A 23,436-nucleotide genomic window follows, 5' to 3' on the forward strand; every position below is an offset into this window, starting at 1 on the left:
AATGTAATTTTATAACCACTATGGTTCTTACTTTTATGTTTCATGTACTAAATATTATGTATCTATTACAATGCAGAAAAAATTAAGATTAGAAAATCTGAAGGTCAAGCATCTTAACTGAAATTTTATGTACTGGGAACTGATTTTTCTGCAACTATAGGAATTTTAAGCCTATAGCAGTGACTGCTCTGACAATATATATTACCAGCTGGGTTTCAGGTACCAGTTATTCTACAACTAAATGATGATTTAAGCCTTTATAGACTAGCAAAAAGGTGATTAAAAGTGTGGTTTTGGTCTTCTGTTCTGCTTTATCCCCCTAAAATCAAATACTACTAAAAAGGATCTCAATGAACATGCAATCTGGTTTCTTTTACAGAAGGTGGGACTCATCTGACTGCCTGAGAATCCAATTCAACTTGTTAACTCAGCAACTGATTTTTTTTTTTGCCAGTTAATTTTTCCATCAGGTTAATATAAAGCACAGAACAGCTACCGTTAGATCAGTTTGCTGAACTTCAAATGGTCACAGGGCTCCTAACAGCAAATGAATGCTATTTTGGTCCAGAGTGAGAGGTTTTATTTTAAGAAGCCATCAGAACCCAGTGATTCTAGTGGTAAGAATATAGCACTTCGATATATCGGAGATGTGATGGAGAGAAAACAGTTTTACTGACAGTTTTGTCAGTAAACCAAGCCAAGACAGACATTTGTATCTTATGGATTTTTTTTTTTTTTTTTTTAAAGTAGCCAGCCAGGTAGCCACGATCAACGGGATCAACCTGCAGTAGTCTACAGAAAGTCTTAATGCTTTAAGAAATTTAAATAAAAATTCTTCAGAACTGGGAGTTAAGTCTTCACTATGACCTGCAGTAACCACCCACTAGCAATGGCTTCCAATAGCTGAAATATTAAACTTCTGAAGCTTTCCCTTATTTCCCTGCATGAACCCTTGATAGGACTAAATTCTTTACAGTTGAAACTGCCTATCTTCCTGGTTTACAAAGAGTTACACTTTTATCTTAAACTTCTATCTATAGTGGTATAGTGGTTATATAATTTAGTACTTACTGTGCAGACACCATTTGGGTAGTGTTCTTTCACATATGCTTTCATTGCTGTTTCAACTGAATTTCTCCAGGATTCTATGGCATTTTCAACTTCGTGGGGTCTAGGATCAGTAGCCTCCTTTCTTAAGTGATCAAATTTAAAAGAAATCTTGTTCTTGGGATCCAAAAATTTTCCATTTCCCAAATCACCATGTTCTGTTATCAAAACCTGTATTATAAAATTTTAGTTAATAACATTTGCTATTGAATAAAGAAAAAAATACCATGTCAAACCTAATTATATCCTACATTTAACTGGAGCTTACTCCTATCCAAAGACTCACATTTTAGACAAAACATGCATATAGCAAGAGAGGACAAGGCTAACATGACAAACTGACTCAGAAAAAAATATCCTGAATCTTACCCTCTTACTGCAACAAACAATGCAATATAGAATTTCATGTTTTCTAGTACTAAAGATGGAGCAAATTGTTTCTACAGCTCCAAATCAGGTCTGACTGAATTCAGGACAACACCACAGAATGAAATTTCAAGCTCTTTAGATGCCCTAAATGATCAGCTTATGGAACTGGTACTATTGGAGGGCCATAATCTCTGTATTTTGGCAGGGAAGATGCATTTCTTTTCATTTTCTTGCCAAGAATGTTCCAATATCAGAACATCTTTAACAGTTTAAGGAACATTGCAAGTATTTCATTGTATTCATACCTGTTCATCGTAACCGTCAATTTTTACTGGAGTAAACTGGTCCAAGTTGTACTGTGCAAATGCACTACAAGAGAAAAAAAACACCAAAAGCCTGCATCAAGCACAGTCTTTTTCCTTAGTAGCTGTGAGAGATTTAAATAATAGCTAATAATCTGGGTAACGATGCATTAAAAAAAGTTATATCAATGCTTCATTATCTAGCAAGCCCAAGTTCTTGGAATCACCTTGGTTCATTCAGTGCTCATATTACAGATTCCAACCACCATTACACAGTGATTTATGTCCAAAAGTAACTTGACATAGACAAACACATAAGCTTTACAGCAACCCACAGAAACTGGAGGAACAGATAAAGTTTAAATTCCACAGGGATCCAACCTACTAAGCCAGACATCTCCGTTCTTACAGATGAAACTAATTTTGGCATAAAAAACAGTAGGCGTAATGTTTTGATATAAAAGTAGGGTCTAAGGAAGCAGTATCTTACAGATGTTCAGTGCCTATAACATGTACCAAGAAACAGAAAATGAAATCCAAAAAGGTGGAGACTAGTTCCAAAATCCAGGTCACCCATTTCCAAAACAGTTGCTCTAATCATTAGGATGCAATACAGATCTCTCCTCTGCCAAGAATTTAATCTTGATCAAAGATGCACAACACACATAATAGGGTTTTACTTGCCACGCACACATCTTTTTAAATGAATCACTTACTGACAGTAAAAGTCTTACTGAAAAACATCTTGCTTTCATGCAACTGAGTATGTGGCATCTGGTACTTACTGGGCTGCTCCTTCCCTGAGAAGATTGTCATTATTAAGCAGCAATCGAACATCTGAAAAGAGATATTTACAACATAAAAGTACAGTTAACTCAGAAACTTGTTTCAGTCACATAACAAATGTCAACAGACTGTACAAAACAAAAAAACAAACCTCCCCATACCCATACAGATTACTAGGTAGGATACTTATTGCTTCATTTTTCATAATTTTGACTGAACAAAACAAGAAGGAAATGGATCCCTTCCAACACAATCTGGTAAGCAGATACAAGCCATATTCTACAGGCTGTGTGACAGCTCTAGGAATCTGTCAAACCAGTTTTTAGAGAATTGAGAACAGCATAGGATTCAACTGAGTTCACTTTTAAGATGTAAACTACCAAAGTCGTCACACTGTATTGATGGTAGTGGTTACTGTATTTTGATGACACTAATATGGTATGTGTTGTACTTTTTTCTTTAAGCCTTACCATTTTTGCTCTTTGTTCCTTAATGACACTTAATAGTCAGAGCACAATATATCACAGTACCATTTCTTCTACCATCATACAAGAAACATATGAATATAGAATAAAGTCAATGCTCTCCTCAGAATGACTTATTTACTATGCAGTAAATTGTCATTTATGTACTTGATTTACTGCCTTATTATTTACTAGGCAGTATTTTAATAACAATTTAACGCACTGATCATAAACTAACTGATCATTAGTCTCACTACAACATTTTAAACTCTTCTAAAGATTCCCAAGATACATGCAAGTGAAAAAAAAATTCGGAATATATTGAAGTATTTTTTCTTTAAACCCCCCCCCAATAAAAACCAAATCAAAACACAAAACAACAAAACACCTGAAACAAAAAAAAACCCAACCCCACAAACCCAAAAAACCCCACGCCAAGCCAAACAAAATCACAATTTACAGAATTGGAATTTAAAGCTCTCTTTTTTTTTTAAGTCAGTCTGAATCTCATTGAACACTGGTCATGCATTTATGATCAAATGTTTTGTTATGTGTTTTCAAACATATTATACTCTGTTATTGAGCAGGTAGTTGCAACTATGAACTAGCTTAACAATAAAGTTTATAGCAGTACTGCTATAAGAAATTGTATTAACCTTCAGGGAGCTGGGTTAATGAGCTGCTCACCAACAGTTTGTTTCACAAATGCAGTACAAGCTAAGTTTAAATAATAATCAGCTGGTCACAATTTAACTGAAGTACTTCTAAAAACATTACATTCTTTAACAAATTTAAGTTCTCTCTAGCCTGACACTGACTAAAAGTTCAGTATACTAAACCTACTTCTTTACTTAAATAGCACCAGAGCTATTTGTAAGCTCCAGCTACAAAACGTATGTCTTCTTGCATGGTATGTATGCCCGTGTATCTTGATGCACGACAAACAAAACAATTTTTAAACAAAAATAACATCTTAGGTAAAGTTCAGGCAACAATAGTTGAGAGAAGCTAATTTCAAGTTTCCTTTCATCTTACCAATACTCAGTAAAATGAAATGTGCCCAGAATTTAAGGGTTAAAAATGCTTGGAGAAGATTAATATTCTTTCCACAACTGGCATTAAGCAGTAGTCCTTTGTATATTCAAGGTTAAGTATCTGTAATTATATTCCTTCTTTAAAAAAAGACCATTTCAATTTCAGCTAGTTTAATTTCCGTCGAAAAATGTAATTGCCTATCAAAGACTGAAAAAAAAAAAGAGTACATGTGTCTTCTAAACAAATACCCTAGCAACTGTTAATTCATGACCGATTAAAAACAGAAAGAAAGCTCATTCTCACATCACAAAGAAAAGTGGTACTTTCCTCCTTTTGCATTTAAACTCCAAGCTGTCTTGTGACTGCAAAGCTTATTATGCCAAGCTACAAAACCAGCTCTTACAGCAAGTGAGCTGCTAAAATATAAGCTACATGAAATTCAGGAGAGTAATTGGCAATACAATTTTGGATATAGATGCCTTAAATGAAAGGACAGAGCAGACACATACTTACCATTGAACACCTCATTGAATTCCCCAGGAGGAGCATGAATTATGAATTTTGCTGCTATACGCACCTTAAATACAAAAACAATTATGTGGTTGTATATACTTGTATTCATTCCTATTCAAACCAATCATGCATTGTATAGCTTTAATACCCAGACGTGAAGCTATACAACTCCCACTGTTTCATATACTTGTTCACATTATTTAAACTACTCCAACTTTGTTAGAAACACAGAATATAAAGCTCCACCTCTTCAAACAGAATAGAGGAGATTATATATGATGGAATCAGATAGAGAAATCGAGTCACTCATGTTTTATATTACTGACAAAAAGAAAGGGATTAATATAACAAGATCCATAATATATTCACAATCTATTTCAACTTTCAGACCATGGATGTCTGGGAATCGAAACACGTTCCAAGAGAGCCAAAAAACATGATGAAGATACATTCAATCTTCAAAGCTTCTCCTCTAATTTTACTACACATCCTAAAGTTTCTAAAAGTTTCCAAAGTTTCCAAAAGGCCCACAGCTAGACAGTAATCAATAGATTACGTAAGCTTAAAACGACTTGCGTAGACACTAAAGCATGTAATTTCACCTGCTTCTACCTGTAAGGCCTCTTAGTACCACAGTATCTGCAGATAAAGTTTAAAAAAACACCTTGAGAACTTCTTTAATGCAAGTATTTGAGCAATTGCCTTCAGCCACAACTTCTTGCAGACAAAACTCAGCATAAGCCAGTACATCCACTAAAAGTTCATGCACCTGCCCTGGCTTTCTCCCTCCTTCTGCTTGCACAAGCACTTGTACAACTGCACAGTGAGCAAAATTAGAAAGGTTATTTTTCTTTTTTTTCAGACCAATTCACTGAACTGGTTCACTGCACAGCTGTGGACACATGTGCTTGCAAAAGGAAAACAAAAGTGCTTTTTTTGATGTGAAGCAACCTTAAAACTTTTCAACTATTACCTTACTTGTAGAATGTCACTCAGCAGACTTGCTTTCATTCATTCTTCTTTCCCCCTTAAACTGTTAAGGGCACCCATTATAAAAATTAAAGTTGGTTTCCTAACTTAACCTGACAAAAGTTCCTATCCTACACACAGTTACCTAAGTTCAGGAGCCAAAGCTCTCTTGCATCCTTGATACGATGTCGCTATTCAAATACAGGATACTATCTGAACCATAGTTCCCATTTCTAACACCTTCAGTTATGTTTCTATGGAATAAAGAGCTGGGAGATTCAGTGTTTGCACTCTCTGGGCTTCCTGTTTGAAATTAAGGTGTTTGAGAAGCACATACTCCATTAACAAATACCTAAAAATAATAAAAGAATACATTTACACATTCATATATATTTGAAACTACAAAACAACTGTCAGAGCATGCTAGAGCTCTTGAACTGACAATAATAGCTTTTATAGTCGGGGGTAGCAGTACAGCCAGTGCTCGGGCCCTAGGTTCTTGACAGGGCCCAAGTTTCAGACAACAGTCTCCAGGAGAGATGGTTCAAGCTTAGTGTGCCCTGAGAGCGCACTTAGCTGCCTCATTAGCAGTGTTCAAACCTCAGTGAGATCCCAAATGACTAGCCCAGGCAGCTTTCTGCTCACGAACAGTCAGCACACAGCCACTCAGAGCTGGCTAATGGAAATGGACAGACTGTCAGTTCCCAACTTTCTAAACTGAATGCTACATTTTGGATTGCAGACAGCCTTTATCTGCTGCCTCCAATACCTAAATCGGAACTCCTCTTTCCACGTAAACATAAATTTGCACTACACTGAGATAAATGCCACAGGGTTTACTCTTCTCAAAAGAGACCCAGAGAGGCAAGAGCATCTTCTATGGCAGCTTATTAAAGCACTTGTCCAGATAAGAAGAAAGCATGACTTGGATTGTCTCCTTTGACCCAAAGGAACGTAAACTCATCTGCATTAGCCACCAGTCTGCACACTTTTCCTGAGTAAAGACGTACTCCATACCTCTCCCGCTGAAGTCGGGGCACTCTGTACATAGTGTACACAGCTCAAACCAAAGAAATTTAAAGGACAGGAAATACAGCTAACCTACAGTACTATTAAACCACTCACGAAGGAGAAAGGCAAGACAGGCTCCAAGGCTCTATTACCAGGACATTTTATCAAACGAACAATTAGCAGAGTTTGGGATCAGACTAGAATTTAGGCCTCATGCTTAAGAGCAGGTATTTAATTGTGCTTTCAGCATGACTATCAGGCTGACTCCCAGCTCAAAGTTAGATGAAGGGACACCATTTCTTGATTCCGACTTGACTTCAGGACGTGAACAGAACTGCTTACCCCTGCCAAGGCCAGGTTAGCTCTGGGCAAGCAGAGAAACAAGACTTAAAGACATTTTGAGTTCTGAAGTAAACAGTCCATCAGTTTTGGGGTGGGCAGCAGCTAAACGAGCAAAACTAAGCCAAACTTGGGTGCCCAAACTGCATTCTGAATGACCATGTGCTTTAAACTGGTAATATCTGTAAGGTGATATATTAAGTCTGTACCAAAACTGGAATAATACCTCATTTTCAACTGTTTTGGTAATGTAAAACTGGTTTTGCTTCTTTTTTCGCTATCAGTAAGAACTATTCTTATCAGTCAGATTAGCTACAGTATGAGTAATATCCATTCAGAAGTATTCAATAGTAACAGATGTTTCCTCAGGAAAGACCAACCTAAACATTACTTTTAATGAACATTTTACTAGTAAACTAAATTCCTCAGTGAGAGTTTTTTCAGTGTCATAATTCATCATAGATGCCACTTTTTATAGGACAAACACAATCATGCAAATTCGCAATGAACATCTCATCAAGAAGTATAAAGTGTATTTATGCTTACAGAAGCAAAAAAACCTAATGTGTCTTCAGAAGTTGAGAGTCTGTCAGCTAAGACACTGTCTGCATTTTGCTAACCTGCCTTTGTGAAACCCATTTAAAACTAATCCACTTTTCTTCAGCAGTTAAACCAAATTAACTTACCTGTGGAGATGAGTATCTGAAAAAGTCCAACTCATACATACAAGAAGCCCATATAAAAGAATTAAATCCAGTAGTCTCACTTAACACACAAGAATTGGAAAGCACTTACGGCTTCTTTATTGCCACTGAATTTTTCCAGAAATAAATGCTCTAAAGGAGGCTTCCGTTTTCCAAAACCAGACTGATACTGAAGGATAAAGCACTTTCATGAGCCTCAATGAGATGAAGATCTCCCCCTTTTGGCAGTAAAAAGCCACTGGCTCAGCTATCACTTGAGGAAGCACAATTTAAACAAAGGGACAGTCCATAGAAAATGTGGTGTTTATGGGCAAATAAAAAACAATTAAAAAATGTACATACAGCAAGAGGCACTTTACTTGTAACACGAAGCGACAGGCAAAAAACTCAACTGCAATATAGTCCAGTTGAGATAGGAAGTTATTTTTGGTGAAAACTATTTAACAAAACACTTCAATCAGATGCATTACAGTTGAAACGAATGCTGGTTATTCAATACATTGAAACTTTAAAAAATTGATTAGAAGTGATTTGAACAAGTCAAAACAGAAACAACCTAACATTTTAGAAGTCTAAATGACAAAACCTTTTTCATTCAAGAGAACTGCAACTTCACACACAGTACAAGAACCTTATACATGTATCAGCAAGTTACAAAAAATCAGGTTACAGTTGAGTATTCCTTCAGAAAACTCAAAAGCCAAGACTGAGAAAACACCTGAACTTTCTCCACTTACGACTCTAGTTACTCCCAACACACCACCTAAAGTTTAAGACAGTGTTTTATTGATGTAGTTTCTGAGATTAGATTTACAGTCACTGTTTTCAGTTAAATGTCTGCAGAGTGGCTTGCAAGAAACTACAAACTTCAGAGTTCACTAATCCAGAACATCTCATCATCAATGGTTCACAAAGAATGCACAAAACCAATCTAAATGCATTTTCATGAAAAGTGACTTCATGCAGGTTTGACCATTAATTTGGACAAATCATACAGAGGCTGAGAGGAGGCTACAAAAAAAAAAGCCCCCACAAAAGCAACCTTCTGAAACTTTAAGGGAAGCGTTTCCCACTGAAGGTGTTCTCTTTATCCAATTTTCACATATACAACAGTCACAGTCATCAATTCTTGCTTAAATGGAAGTCTGATATCAGTAGGTAAGAGCTAGCGAGATTTACTTTCTCAATTCAAGTGAAGCCAAATGCTACCCATCGCATGAGTTACAAGCTTTTTGATTTTATAAAGTAAACCATTTCAGTTAAGGTAAAAATTCAGAGTGAGAAGCTTAGCAAAAGAGAAAAGGCCAAGTTTGTTGTATGTGATGAGCATGGATATTAGGCATAATGATGCCTAATTCTTCATTCTGCTAGAGATTAAAACAACTGTCTATTAAAAATGCCTACACTCACTTACTACAGTATTTGCAGTTTTCAGATTACACAAAGCACAGAGGTAACAATGTACAGAATGGTGTCAGTTATGCTAAATCTGGCTTGTTTTCATACTTTTGCTTTTATTTCACTATCTAATTTCTCTCAGGGCATGACACCCATCAGATACATAGAGAAATCCTACTTCTCTACCTTTCCCAGACTGAGACATTCTGAAGTTTGTTTTATTTTAAAGAAGTTACACGCAGTGACTTCAAATGCACCCAAACCACTCTTCCTGTTCCTGGCACATCGGAACTGACACTGGTTGAAAAAGCCCGACCTTCTGCGCTGTACTTGCCTATATATGGTCATGAATACGTGCTCGCAGAAGTGCAGGGGCTCCTGCCACACCACACCACTGCCAGCTCTGCTAAGATATGCTCATTCCTGATAATCAGCTAGGGTACACCTAAGTTTTAATGTCTCCATTATTGTTAAGTTAGCTTTTCTCTCCCCCCCCCCCTTCCCTTTTTCTTTTCCCCTTTTTAACTTAACTGAAATACAGCTGTATTTGCCAGGTACCCTGACAGCTCACTCTTTCAATCAACAGCCACGCTGCGCAGAAAAAAACATGCTGGTAAGCAAGATGCTGTGAAACCACATACTTTGCCCTTACTCTTTCCTACACATCACTTATTTCAAGTTCAGCTGTGAACTTCTTGCGGTAGGGAGACTCACCCTTCCTCTACACTCATCACAGGTTAAAGTTTACTGCTCTGGAGCAATAAAAATGAAATAGTGAAGTAGATATTAAAAGCCCTTTTTACCTAAAAACTGCATGAAAATTTGGAGGGGAGGAAGTAACAGAAGACCTCCACAATACACTTCCACTCAAAGACAACTTCGTTACTAATCACAGGGAGAAAAGAGCTTCCAGCAGTTACTTTTATCAGTGATTATAGAAAGTGTTATGGCAGGAGCAAGGCATTGTATATCATGCATTTATATTCTGGATTCCTGAGAGCACCCTTGCTTCCTTATAAAACAAAACAAGTCTCCCACTCACAGGAACCTATGCTTGGCAAAAAAGTTGATGAGATACCACATTTGGGATAAGGGAGCTCTTTGGTTCTGCTCTAGGAACAGTAAAGAGTCCAGAGAGCCCTATTCCCAGAGTCATGCCTTCTCCTGTAGTTCTTGTTGGTTCAGGAAGCCTTTCTGCAGGCAACTAAGCAAATGGCTTTGTCTTGACCCACTGAACTCTATTTACAGGTAGCTACAGGGGTTTCTCACAATTAGCCTGTAGTCACAGAAATATTAACACAGTGTCCTGTTTTGGCTGGGATAGAGTTAGTTTTCTTCCTTCCCAATTCAAACTAGATAAGCTCAAATTCTCTCAAGACCCTGTAATTCACGCTTACAATAACATGCAAGTCATTCAGGGATCCTGCTTGTACTGCATGGAGTGATACTGGATGAAAGACTTGTCTAGTTTTACTGAGTTTTGAGTTTGATTCAAACTCGTGTTTTGAGTTCAGCTGAGCCATTATTTTTCAATATGCAGCTTTACTTTCTAATGAACAACAAAACTGCTCTAACATCTTCTACCAGTCAAAATTAATTTTGCATTGACACGTAGCACATCAAGGAATACAGTCTAAGGTTCAATCATTTGCAAGATACAATGTCTGATGATCTGTCAGTACTGCGAACATCAACATAGTTTGAGTTTGCAAACCCTTCGATGTTTAAAAAAAACATAACTGGCTTCTCCTTTGGACAGGTAGATACTTGGTATTACTGGCTCCAATTGCTCATTAAATTCTTAGGTTAGATACTTCCAGGATGTTACACTAGCAATTACAATACATCTTTTAAAATAAAAAAAAAAAAAAAAGAGAGCTGGGGGTGTTTCCTAAGTGGCATAAACTGACCTAATACCCTGCTGCTGCCACCAAAAGGCCTAATCTCCCTGCCTCCTCCCAAATAAGCCCTGTGATCCATTTTTACAAACTCCTTTGTATCACCAGCGCTCATCTATTTATGTAAGCATCCAGAGAAGCAAATTGATCTAGCTAAAGAATAGCTTTAGAAGGTGGCAAGAACATAGCAACCAATTCACTTATCAAAAGAGCTTTAAATTATTAGAGCTTCTTGCTGCTAACAGTTTAGTGAGGTAAATAAGCCTTCAAACGGCCAGACAAGCACTGAGAACGTATATGTGAGAAAGGAATTACCCCATGTCAGCAGCAAACTGTCTTCTCAGCATCTCATGAAACCTCACCCATACCCATGGGTACATCCCGAAACATGCAGCATCTCACACAAACAAAGGCAGTGACTCTGGTAGAGAGGGAATGAATATAGAAAGTAGTGTTGCAACTGCTTTCCTACCAAGCTCAACTGAAAAATGCACTGTAGTATTCAATTCACTTGTGCTTCTGGGAGAGCTGAGGAAGAAAACACTGCAAAAATGTGGTTCTGTGGCACAGGAAAGGAGGGGCACATTCCATGCCTATGGCTTTGACTGAACAGACATTTCCTTCATAGTAATGCCTGAAGCTGCATTGCGTCTGTAGAACATGTGTTTTCCTCAATTATTTTTAATACACAAGTATTTAAGAGTATGTAACAGTACCAACACTTAATAGTCACGCAAAAAGTAAATCTTACACAGCGTGAGGTATTCTAGCTGCATTCTTTCTACCTGAAGAACTGTCTTGGATGAGATTCATTTTCACAAAAATAACCATTTGAAAGGCTGATTGTTTCACTGTAGGGCCTTTCAGCAGCAGTGTATCTAAATGTTATAGAAGTCTCCATCTTAAAGTTGCTTTACACACCACATCATATTAAGATGAAGGATTAAAAAACCAAACCCAAAACAAGAGTTCTGAAAGTCATTGTATCAGGTACAGATAGCAAAGAGGAATATGAAAGCAACGTATGTTACTTGGGTAACACACAGGCCTAACTAGAAAAAAAATTAGAGAAGATAAGTCTCCCCCATGTCATTTTGCAGTTACTTTTATTACTCCTGACTATATCTAATTGGACACCTTTTTATGTCATGCACTTCATATTTTAATTCAGAAACATATAAGAACTGTACTGGTCTCAAATCAGTGAAACAAGTATGTTTTGTTTGTAGACATTAAAGGATCAAGATCAACCTGAAACTTTAGCTTCAGCTATCACCATCAATTACTAAAAGCTCTGAACTGAAAAAATTTGCTTGTAATTATAATACAGACAGTAGAATACATTGTATTGTTTTTCCCCACATCTGTATTTCTCTGAAAGCCTATGTCTTCTCAGTAGTTGGCTGGAAAACAAATAAGGCAAGAAAACCACATACATGCAAAAGTGGTTCTAAAATTATTGATAGCGCTACATGTCTCAAATTTGTCACACAACATTCTTCCTGCAGCGTCTTTACTGCAAGTTTTTATTTTTAATGTAGTAGTCCTTTTTCCAGGTATGTACATGAAAGCTCATAATATGAGCAACCGGGGGGGGGGGGGGGGGGGGAAGAAGAAAAAAGATTAAGAACATCTCAGGTTCACAACTTAGACAAAAGTTGCTTTCAGTAACTTCCAAAGGACTTTCTGAGAAAAAAAGCAAAGAAAGAGGAAAAAAAAAACGAAAACGAAAAGGATGAATAGGCATGTCCAATAAAGTAGCATTAAGTTCCAGCCTCAGGAGACTATACATTGGGTGCTTTAAAATACCAGTATCTCTCAAACTGTATCATTCTTTGGTACTTCCTATTTCATTGTAGGGTCAAGCCACAACGTATGTAATCAACCCAAGAAACAAAGTATTGTTTTGGGAAGCATGCTAGAGGCTCCCTTTGCAGAATAGAAACCTCCTATGATTCGACAAAAGTCTAATGCAGTCATTGGTCTGATGTAAATTTTGAGTAAATCCTATCTACAAAATCTTTAGAAGCTGAGCAATTGCATACTTTGCTTATGGATCAGATAGACAACAGATAATAAGCATAAAAAAAGAATCTCAGAATTTCCTTGCAAAAGTCATTCATTGGAAACTGAAAAAGTGTTAACATTTTACATTTAGTGAAAAGCAAAAGCATTAACTTTTGTTTGAGAAGTAAAAGGTATAATAAATGGCTAACTAAGACTTCACAAAGAAAGAAACCGATCGCATCATCTCCCACATACAGAATCAAGACGTTCTGTCGGCCCAACACACGTGCTCCTCAGTTGCAGCAAGGAGACCCCTCTTTCTCAGCAGTCTTTACAGAGTGGTATCTACTATAACCTAAAAAGCACTTGGTTCACATTTGCAAAGCATTCTTCCACCACAAAGCCTAAATCTTTAAAGTGATCCTTCCTACTACTCCAAGATCATTATTTATAATTAGATACTCAAGGACATCAAGCCTGGATTCAATAGCAGCGGGGAGAGAAAAGGAACAGTATCAGAGCTTGCTCTAAGAAAAATGCCTTTATTAAAAGTCATAGAATAAGGTGTGCCACCTTCACTGTATGCCTCCCCCTCCCAATTCCAGTGTCTTAAAATTCTCTCTCGAAGTTACCTATTAGTTTGAAATTTTTAATGCCTTCTGTCAAATTAAGAGTATTTGAAATATTTCACATTTCAGAAGCTTTTTACTCAAGGATAAAAAAAGTAATTTCCATATGCTGAAAAAATCTGCTTTCATTCCTGCATGAGCAGTTCGAACTCCTTTACACCCTGCTTTCAGAAACTGGAAGTGAATATTACACAGTGCTGCCCAAGAAAAATACACTGATTTGCTAAGTAATGTGGCTAAAATCCTTATCCTATTCCTCTTTGGCTGCCAAAATTGCAATCAAGCAAAGATGGTATTTCACAGCAGAACTGTAGGTTGGTGACTGTGTTGGTGGGCAATAGAACCTTATCTGTTATATCACAAATTGTCTCCGGTTTCATTACTGGACTTCCCAATAATTTGTTCTGTTACTCTTTTCTATTTTTGGTTCAATTTGTTTCTCTTATCTACTTAACCTATGAGGTTTCCTGGGTAGCAAGCTTCCGCAAGAGTTCTGTGAGCACAAAGGCAGCAAGAACGGGGCTTTTGATGGTCCTGAGGTGCCACTGCATTATAAATATTCCATTACATGGTAAAAGTCATAATCCAGAAAAAGTAGCTAATTTCTTCAAACTACTAATAACAAAAGAGTATATGAACCACAGTTTTAGAAGTCACTGATCTTATATTTAGAATAATACCCTTTCCATAATAACTTTCTATGGAGGTGCACAGTGAAAAGACAAGCAGCATTGGATACAAGTTGCAACAATTAAATATTAGGAAAAGTTTCTGACCATGGGTGTAGTCAAACATTGCAACACATCACCCAGAGAGCCTGTGCAGTCTCCATCCTTGGAGATACCCAAAACTCAAAGTGCAAGTCCCTAAGCAACCTGATCTAAATTGTCCCGCTTTGACCAAGCAACATTCAAGTTACCTCCATAAGTTTCTTCCAGCCTGTATGACTCTACAAATAAATGAAGTTATTATTTGCAGTTATACATAGAGTATATGCTAATTTTTTCAGACAGTGTTGAACACCTCTGTAATTTCCCAAAGTGATTAAAATTTCTGTTCTGTCCTTCAATCTCAAGGGTATTGATGCATTTTTTAAAATACAATTCCTAACTCAAGACAACACAGTATGATATCTCCAGATGTACATAAAAAAAAATATCTTGGAAGAACTGCTATATTCAGAATTACGTCAGTCTGAGAAGCACTCCCAACTTCATTCTTATTAAAGAATTTCCTCAAAATGTTGTCACGGTGTAATCATTGAGTTTAACCTCACCTTTGTAAAAACAATACCTTCCACACAACTTCTGTTAAATTTCACTTGCGTAAAAATGTTAACTTTCACAGCTTTGATAATGTAGTAAGTTAAACAGAAGATATGCTTAAACAGTAACTGAGCTTTTTCACATTTAAGTATTAAAGGTTTTTCAACCTTTCATTGGAACCTGCTACAGCATTTCCAGTTCAATTCAGAATTTAAATATAAACAAGAACCGGAGAACTCACAAGGTCCTCCTGCTAGACACGTTAGCAAAGCTGCACTTTTAAAGCATACACTGATGAACTACAAAGAAAGAATATTAAGGACACTTGCAAAACTTTACCTTAAGTTTACCTTATAGAATACAGTGCAATTATACCCAGAAAAGGCTATTCATATCCTGCTTCTACTCCAACACATTCTGTTTCTAATCATCTATAGTCTCCAAATCTCATTCAGGGCAATTCTAAAAGTCAGAACTCGAGATCTTTCCAAAATGAATAATTTAGAGCACATGTATTGCTTTAATACATGTAAAGATTTTTAAAAAGTAACAGTTTTTTTGTAAAAAAAAAAAAACCTGCTAATGCTTCCAAAGCAGTTTCTGGAAAAAGGTTTGTATTTGCAATAAGGAAACACCTGAACCTCCCACACCGATGGGCTTGTACATGCAAATGCAATCTGCTGTCAATGTACTGTGTTTTAAAGATGAAGTTACACACATGAGAGAATGCATTTTACTGGCATAGACTTTTCATCTCAAAGCACTGACTAAAGAAACAGGTTTTCCTTAAACAGTCTGACAAAACTACACTGCAGAATTTTCATAGAATCATAGAATAGTTTGGGTTGGAAGGGACCTCTAAAGGTCATCTAGTCCAACCCCCCTGCCACAGGCAGGGACATCTTCAACTAGATCAGGTTGCTCAGAGCCCCCTCCAACCTGACCTTGAATGTCTCCAGGGATGGGGCATCCACCACCTCTCTGGGCAACCTGTGCCAGTGCTTCACCACCCTCAGCGTAAAACATTTCTTCCTTATATCTAGTCTAAATCTACCTCCCTTTAGTTTAAAGCCATTCCCCCTTGTCCTGTCGCAACAGGCCCTGCTAAAAAGTTTGCCGCCATCTTTTTTATAAGCTCCCTTTAAGTACTGATAGGCTGCAATAAGGTCTCCCCAAAGCCGCCTCTTCTCCAGGATGAACAGCCCCAACTCTCTCAGCCTTTCTTCATAGGAGAGGTGCTCCATCCCCCTGATCATTTTCATGGCCCTCTTCTGGACCCGCTCCAGCAGGTCCATGCCTTTCTTACGCTGAGGGCTCCAGAGCTGGACACAGTACTCCAGGTGGGGTCTCACCAGAGCAGAGTAGAGGGGCAGAATCCCCTACCTCGACCTGCTGGCCACGCTTCTTTTGATGCAGCCCAGGATAGTAAGACATCCACCTTTATTACTTAGGATTTGACACCTAAGTTAAGTTACAAAGTTACTCAATGCATCAGGAAATAACTGGAAGCAATGCTGGCTCATTTTCACAAATGGGACTACTTCCTCATCAGAAGAGAAGTTTAGCTCTAATTACAGCAAGCTGACCTACTGCTAAACCCCACCTTAGTCAATACGCCTTCCTGAACAAGTGGAACTACTGAGACATAACCTTACTGAAAGAGGTGTGGGTTGTGGTTTTTTTTTTTTAAGTCATTTGACAATTCCCATATTTATATGCTTAGTATTTTAAGGAATACAAAAGCTAATTTTGCATTAAAAAAATAGATGTGTTATCCTTTTCTATGAGGATTCTCCCCTTTCCTCCCTGAAGGCATCCTGATTTTCTCAAGCTTTATCTTCATATCAACACAGCTATTTAACTCCTGTGCTTTGTAGAGAACAGGATTCACATTAAAAAAAAAATCTACAGTAAACACATCCCTTCGAGTCACCAAAAATGGACTGCAGAACACTAGTTTTATGATTTAAATAGTTTTAGTCTTATTTTGCATTTGCGCTGTTATTTAATGAATACTTAAATTAGTAAATGCAACTTTTACAGTAAAATCAGCACCTTCCATTAATCATTGCCTATATTCATGTGGATAAATTGTAGCTTTTATATTCACACCAATATGCTCATTAAAAACATTTTTATGTACGCTTATTAGTTCGACATAGCCACAGGTAGGAAAACAATTTCTACAGAAACTGGAATAAAATTAAACTGCAAAAAATGGTTACTAGACTTTAACAAAACTACTTCAAATATGCTGGATAAATAAATAGGTTTTGCATTCAAAACTTGTTAAGTGAGGATGCATTACCCATAGGAAGGGCACAGAAGTGATGACTTTCCATTGCTATCTCCCTTAAGAGTTCAGGGCTTCAAGATTTCCACCTCTCACACCTCATTTTTATTTATAGACTGAAACAAACAAACTTATGTTTTTCCACCTATCTAAAAGCTCCTGAACTTTCAGTGACCTATGTGAATAAAGCAACTACAAAACACTGTCTCTCACAAAAGCTGTTTTCAGCACTGGAAAATCCCTGGTACTGGATGCTAAAGCCAGTAACTTTGGCCCAGCTTCAGATCTTTGGATGTACACAAATCTTACACACCGTATTTACTACAAATAGTTCTCAGATTTTTTTTTAAAAAAGCTTTTTCAAATTTATCCTCACACTTACTATCATCACTTTGAAAGATAAGGAAGGCTTCAAAAATCTCATGCTAAAATGTGAATCTAAGGAACAAGACTGGGTTCAAAACCAGGACGCAATCTTGCATATTGAAATCATGATCTTCCTGGCAACTGGCTCTTCTCCTTCCTTGATTTTAGAGCTTCTTTACCTGAACTGTAACTCTGTTTTGCCACTATTCCAATTCATGCCCTTTCCATATTCTCAATTACACTAAACACTGCAAATTTTAAATCTGAATTACGTTAGAGCTAAATACAGCCATCTTAAACTGACTACTAGATAGCAACAGGAAGATATAGCCGCTATAAATGGAATTGCTTACTGCCTTTGCAACACTCAAATCTACTGACTATACACAAAGTAAGACATGAATCAAAGACCTTTTAGAACTTGTCGTATCACTACATCACTTGATCTCCTATTTACTTATGCTTTTACAGCATTATTAGAAGTCTGGTACAAAAAAGTTCTGTTATTTTGTTCACCTTCTTCCCTCCTTGAAATTCAGCAGTTTTGACCAGTGTTATAGTTATGTCTCTATCGAAATTACCTTCAAAACTATACCATCATCATCATCTGCGTCAGCCTTCAATACTATCAGTTCCATATCATGGGAGAAAAGTATGTTAGAGCAATATGATTTATTCCCTGTGAAAATGAATGTTTGTCTGTCTGCCTCTACTCCTACATTTATTTATAGTCCCAACTGGATGGGTGAGAAGGGTGTGCTTTTCAAATGCTATCCAGCTGATTTTTTTTTTTTAGCTCAGTAAAACTGAACATTTGAGATAACATTTTTATGGAGTTAGACAAGTTTTAACTTCAAAAAATATTTGCAGTATCTTCCATAACAAGTGTCAATTGAGACATCAGAAATTAATCAAAACTGAAGAAATTCAGTTCAAGATCTCCATATGTATTAAGAGCTTGCACTTCTACACTTCATTCCTTATAGAGTATTCATTTAGTGGCTCAGTAGAGGGCAAATCTGTCAACCTAAAATCACGGTTACTTACACCCCCCAAAAATATTTTACTCTAAACTGAGTGTGTCTTCTATTTAATCCACTTAGAGTGCACAATCATCTAGATCTTAGCTTAACAGCATCAGAAAATGATTAAAGCTTTTAAGCAGTACACATTTTTATTGTAAAATGATAGCACAACTTAAATGTATCAGAATTAAAATCTTAAAGCATCACAAGATCTGCATGGATATTTGCCTCCTTTTCCAAGAGTTTGCAGTGATACCCATCTTTGCTTTATTAGCCAATAAAATATACTTCCAGGCTTGGAAAATTCCTCTCATATAGGACAATCAATTTTATATGGGACAGATAAAGGAATCAATTTAAATTTACAATGGAAGAGTGCTGATTCTATTCACTTATACCAAGGCAGGAAGAGTCTCTAGAAGGCCTGTACCCCTTTGGGGAGAAAAGAAAAACTGGAATTAATGGACAGAGAAAGTTCAGAACTTAACTCCATCAGTCACAAAAGCACAGGCAGCGCTTCTCAGATCATACAGAGGCAAGATAAAACTGTCACTGTATCTTTTATTATTTGACAGGAAAAGAGGCAATGGGCACAAAATTAAACACAGGAGGTGCCATCTGTGCACAAGGAAACACTTTTTTGCTGACCGAGCACTGGTACAGGTTGCCCAGGGAGGCTGTGGAGTCTCCATCCTTGGAGATATTCAAAAAGCCATGTGGACATGGTCCTGGGCAGCCTGCTCTAGATGACCCTGCTTGAGCAGGGGAGGTTGGACAAAATGACTTCCAGATGTCCCTTCCAACCTCAGCCATTCAGTGATGCCAAGATAAATTGTAGTCTAAGTATTTCAAGCATACTCTCTAGGAACAACGTACTGGATTAGAGTTACTTGTATTTTCTATAAGGGGCTAAAAGAATCATGGACTACCACATACACTTCTTGATTACAGTACTACTTGTACCAACAGAGAGGTGGCATTTGAATGTGAATTAAGTAGAGGAGGGCACAGTCTTAAAGCCTCTTGGAAAAAAGATAGTGAGACCCTCACGCTATGCATCTCTTGGCATATCAGTGCATCTCTAGTTCTGAAACATGGTCCTGTTAACCTCAAACATGCAGAAAATATGCCTTACTGTAACCACTTAGACATTTTAGACATCCTTTTTCTAACTTCAAAGAAGTTTGAAACATCATTTATTGACGTCTCTCACATTTAAGTCATCTCACAGCTTCCACAGCCACAAAACCCTACATTTTTAAAGTTGGAAATGAATAATACCGTGCATAAAGACATGAGTGGTGCACCAGCACCATGTCCACAAGCCACCACACCCTAGCTCTGAAACAGGCAGCTGCCATGAAGCTGGATCCAACAGAAGAAGGCAAGGAGCACTCTGCTCCTTGAGAGATTTTTCTGGAAAAGTCTGTCTTAAACCTAAGAAGTTTCCAACTGCCATAAACAGAGATTACACGTACATCTCGTTAACACAGACCCTCTGCTCCCTGACCTTACACTTCCCCAATTGCTGTCTCCTCATAGGAAGTAAAAATAGCCTTCCTCATCCCCACACCCTCCCTCCCTCCCCTCCCAAATCTCCCGAATCCTATCTCCTCCCGCAGCCTGCGGGGGTGAAAGGGGAGGCGATGGCCAAGGCCGGCTCTGCTCTGGGGCCAGGGCCGCGGCACAGAGCCCCTCTTTGGGAGGACAGAGCCGGTGCCCCGGACAAGAGGCCTCGGAAACGGGAAGTGGAGGTGGGGAAAGGGGAGAGTCCCTCCGCGTCTCTTCTGCCTCTCCCTACCGTCCCCCGCTCACCGTTCTCCCCGCTACACACCGGGCGGGGGCGGCGGCAAGCAGCGGCCGTGCCCGCCGCCCCGGCGGCAGCGGGGAGCCGGCAGAGCAGCCACCGCCTCCACCGGACACAGGGCTCCGCCCCCCGCCGGGCCCGCACCGTACAAGGAGCGGCGGGAGATGCGCCGGGGCCGGCGCGGCGGCCGGGCCAGCTCTTCCCCGGGCCTCCCCGCCGACCCTCCTCCCGCCCCCCTGACTGACGGGCCCGGCCGCGGGGCGACGATAAAAATACGAACCACATGGCGAGAGCCGAGCTCGCCCCGCGGCCTCCCGGCTCAGAAGGCCGAGGGACAAAACGGCGGCCCGGCTCGGCACAGCACCCCCACCCACCCCGACCTTCTCCTCGTCGGACAGCTGCTCCTCCAGGTCCGCCATCTTCCCGTCTGGCTCCGGCCGCCGCCACCGCCCCCGTCTCCTCCCTCCCAGGCAGGAAGGGCGGGCCCCCCCCCCCCGCTCTTTGCGCGGCTCGCTGGGGAGGCGGCGTCTCTGCGCATGCGCGCGGCGGGGGGCGGGGGTCCCGCTGCGGGGCGGTTCGCGGGGCAGTTAGCGGGGCGGGGGAGGGGCGCGGCGGCAGGCGGGCGGATTGTCGGCTTCCCCTCCGTCTCTGTGTCCGTGTCCGTGGGGCGCGGGGCGCGGGGCGGTCCTTGTCGTGGTGCTTGCTTGGGGGACGCGGGGGCCTCAGCCGGTAGCCGGGTGTCGCGGCAGAGGGAGTCGGGGGGAGCAGGGCGGCAGGGCCTGCTGCGCCCCTCAGGGCGTCTTCGGGATGAACAGTAGGGGTTCCCGTCTCTCTTTTAATAGCAAAATGAGTCATTTAAGGAAGATCACTGGAAATTTGGGCAGACAGAACTAAAAATTGCCAGGTTTCAGGCATCCCCTTGGCAGCACGCTCTGTGCGGGTTAGTGGATGCGGGTGCTGGGGGGCGGCGGAGCTGAGCGCTTGGGTGGGGGCGAGCGCCGGCAGCGTTGTCTGGGGTACCCTGCGGTGTGCCGGGAGAGATTTTGGAAAGCTGGGTTTGATGCCAGCAGCAGAGAGTGAGGAAATAGACTGTGTGAAATGATTTCTGCTGTAGAAGATCAGACATGGAAAAGGAATGTGGTCAGCAGGAGGAAACGGGAAAATAAATAGATTTGAAATTTTTTACCGCAAGAGTAAGAAAATGTGAAGAGTGTCTTCCAGCGGTGTGACATTGCAGGTACACAGAGGGGCATTTGAGGTGACGGCTTGCAAGGATTGCCTGGAAGAAGACATAATAGAAGTTTTGAGGAAAACTGTAATAGAGGAAAGAAAACATTTGTGTAGCTCAAACCACGTGGGTTTGATGCCAGTGGAATTCTGTATCCTCTTCCAACAGTGACCCAGGGGCAGATGCCCAGGGAGTGCTGAGGGAACAAGGCAGTACGCGTGGCACTTCCTGGGAATGCTGCCTCGCTTCCAGGCAGCCGTGGCACAGAAGATGGTCATCCTCTTCAGTGACTTCATTCTAATGAGGATTGTCGAACTATTCTTCAAGGGTCATGTAGACAGTGGGAAGTTTTGTTTTCTTCCAGGAGCAAAGTCAGGCTGGGAAAACGGATAAGCAGGAGAAGCTGCTTTGATAATGATCTGTTCTGGCAACAGCGGGACAGTCGCAGACTCCATTCTGCAGAAGGTGAAAAACTGCGGAGGCCTAAAAAGGAAACCAAAAGAGGAGTCAGATGATCTTTTTGAGAAATCCTTCCTGTTCCTTATCAGAAGTAGAAAGAACATGGGAAATACTGGTGTTAGCCAAGTAGAGTGTTTGGGTTTTGTGGAACACTGGGATAAAGTCTGAATAAAATTGGGTGTCTGTAGGCTTCATCTCATTAATATGGGTGCCAATTTCCTGGATGATACAAGAGCAAGGACAGCTGAGAGAACAAAATAAAATATCCTCATTCCACATTCTAAAAAAGGACAACCCTAAAGCATTATGAAGTAAATCCAAATGTTACATTGTTTGTAAGGGGTACCTCTTTCAGTTTACTGCATATTAATGTTAGGAAACTCAAATATGTAGGACAATTTGGAGCTTGAGAAAGATTGTATGATTAGTATAACAAAGTTAGTGGGTAGAGACTTGTATGATGTTGACATTGATGGTTAGACTTCATTCTTCAGGATGGAAAAGGTAAGAAGGCTGGTGTATTATGCCAGAGTGGCCATTAGCTGTTTCAAAGTCAGAGAAGTTTCAGAAGAATAAGAACTTAATTATTTATAAATTAAAGTTCTAATTCATTAAATGAAATATGGTGTGCCATGGACCACCTGATCTTGCTAGAGAATAAGTTGAACTTAATGGTCTGTTCCTAATGCCTGGGAAGAATAAAGTTTTTGTCGTTACTTCAAACTGAAGGAGGCATGGTGGAGGAATTATATGTCCATTGATAACTCTTTGGTAACATTTAAAAAATACATTTTCTTAATGTCCAGCACAGTGTACTTCACCCCAGTTATGATGGACAAGGGAAAGCTGATCATTGACTGGAAAATCACAGGTGTCAAGATACATCTAAGTCGGTCATGGTTAGTGGTATGAATGTAGCCAGCTTCTAGCCAAAGGATCTTGTTATGCTATAGAGTTCGTCCACATCTGTCTTTCTTGCATGAGTATTTGTACGCAATGATTAATGCTGTCACATAGAGTAATGAAAAATATTGCCAATATCTGTAGAATTTTTCAAGACTGTCATTCTAGATGCCCTAACAGGACTGTTGCATGGAAATGAAGGAAAGTGATATTGGACAAGAAGTTACAGTCAACTGGATACACGGAAATTACAATGGCACCGAAAATCAATGTATGAACAAAGGATGAAAATGAAAAAAAGTCAAAATAATGAACATGCAAGTTGGACAACGTGACCGATTCAGGAAGGTTGAAGAGAGATTTAAAATACCTGTAGCCATGGAGGATAAAGATAATGGACAGTAGTTTATTCATATCAGGAAAAAATAAAGGACAACCAAACCTAATGTTTGATAAGGCCGTTGCTAGGTGCAGAGTGGTGAAGTGTAGAGCAGAAAAGGTACATCTAAAGGATGTTTGGTTTTGGAATATCTCACATACATTATTTGGACTCAATAAT

At 39.4% G+C, this 23,436-nt stretch overlaps 1 protein-coding gene across 2 annotated transcripts in view; it reads right to left on the bottom strand.

Moving 5' to 3' along the window:
• CAPZA2 (capping actin protein of muscle Z-line subunit alpha 2) overlaps positions 1-20,760 on the bottom strand; it is a 33,945-nt gene extending 13,185 nt beyond the window's left edge. Inside the window, exons 1-5 of one of the 2 annotated variants that reach the window (XM_076330424.1) lie at positions 20,668-20,760; positions 4,577-4,640; positions 2,564-2,615; positions 1,782-1,845; positions 1,072-1,278 (exon numbers count right to left, since the gene is read on the bottom strand). In XM_076330424.1, coding sequence (XP_076186539.1) covers positions 1,072-1,278; positions 1,782-1,845; positions 2,564-2,615; positions 4,577-4,640; positions 20,668-20,706 — 426 coding nt within the window. In that variant the 5' untranslated portion in view covers positions 20,707-20,760. Of the gene's footprint in view, positions 1-1,071; positions 1,279-1,781; positions 1,846-2,563; positions 2,616-4,576; positions 4,701-20,667 lie in introns of those variants that run through there. The other variant, XM_076330415.1, reaches the window with a different exon arrangement.
• Between the last annotated feature and the right edge of the window lie 2,676 nt (positions 20,761-23,436).

Source organism: Aptenodytes patagonicus, chromosome 1 (genome assembly GCF_965638725.1).
Source record: "Aptenodytes patagonicus chromosome 1, bAptPat1.pri.cur, whole genome shotgun sequence".
NCBI lineage: Eukaryota > Metazoa > Chordata > Aves > Sphenisciformes > Spheniscidae > Aptenodytes > Aptenodytes patagonicus.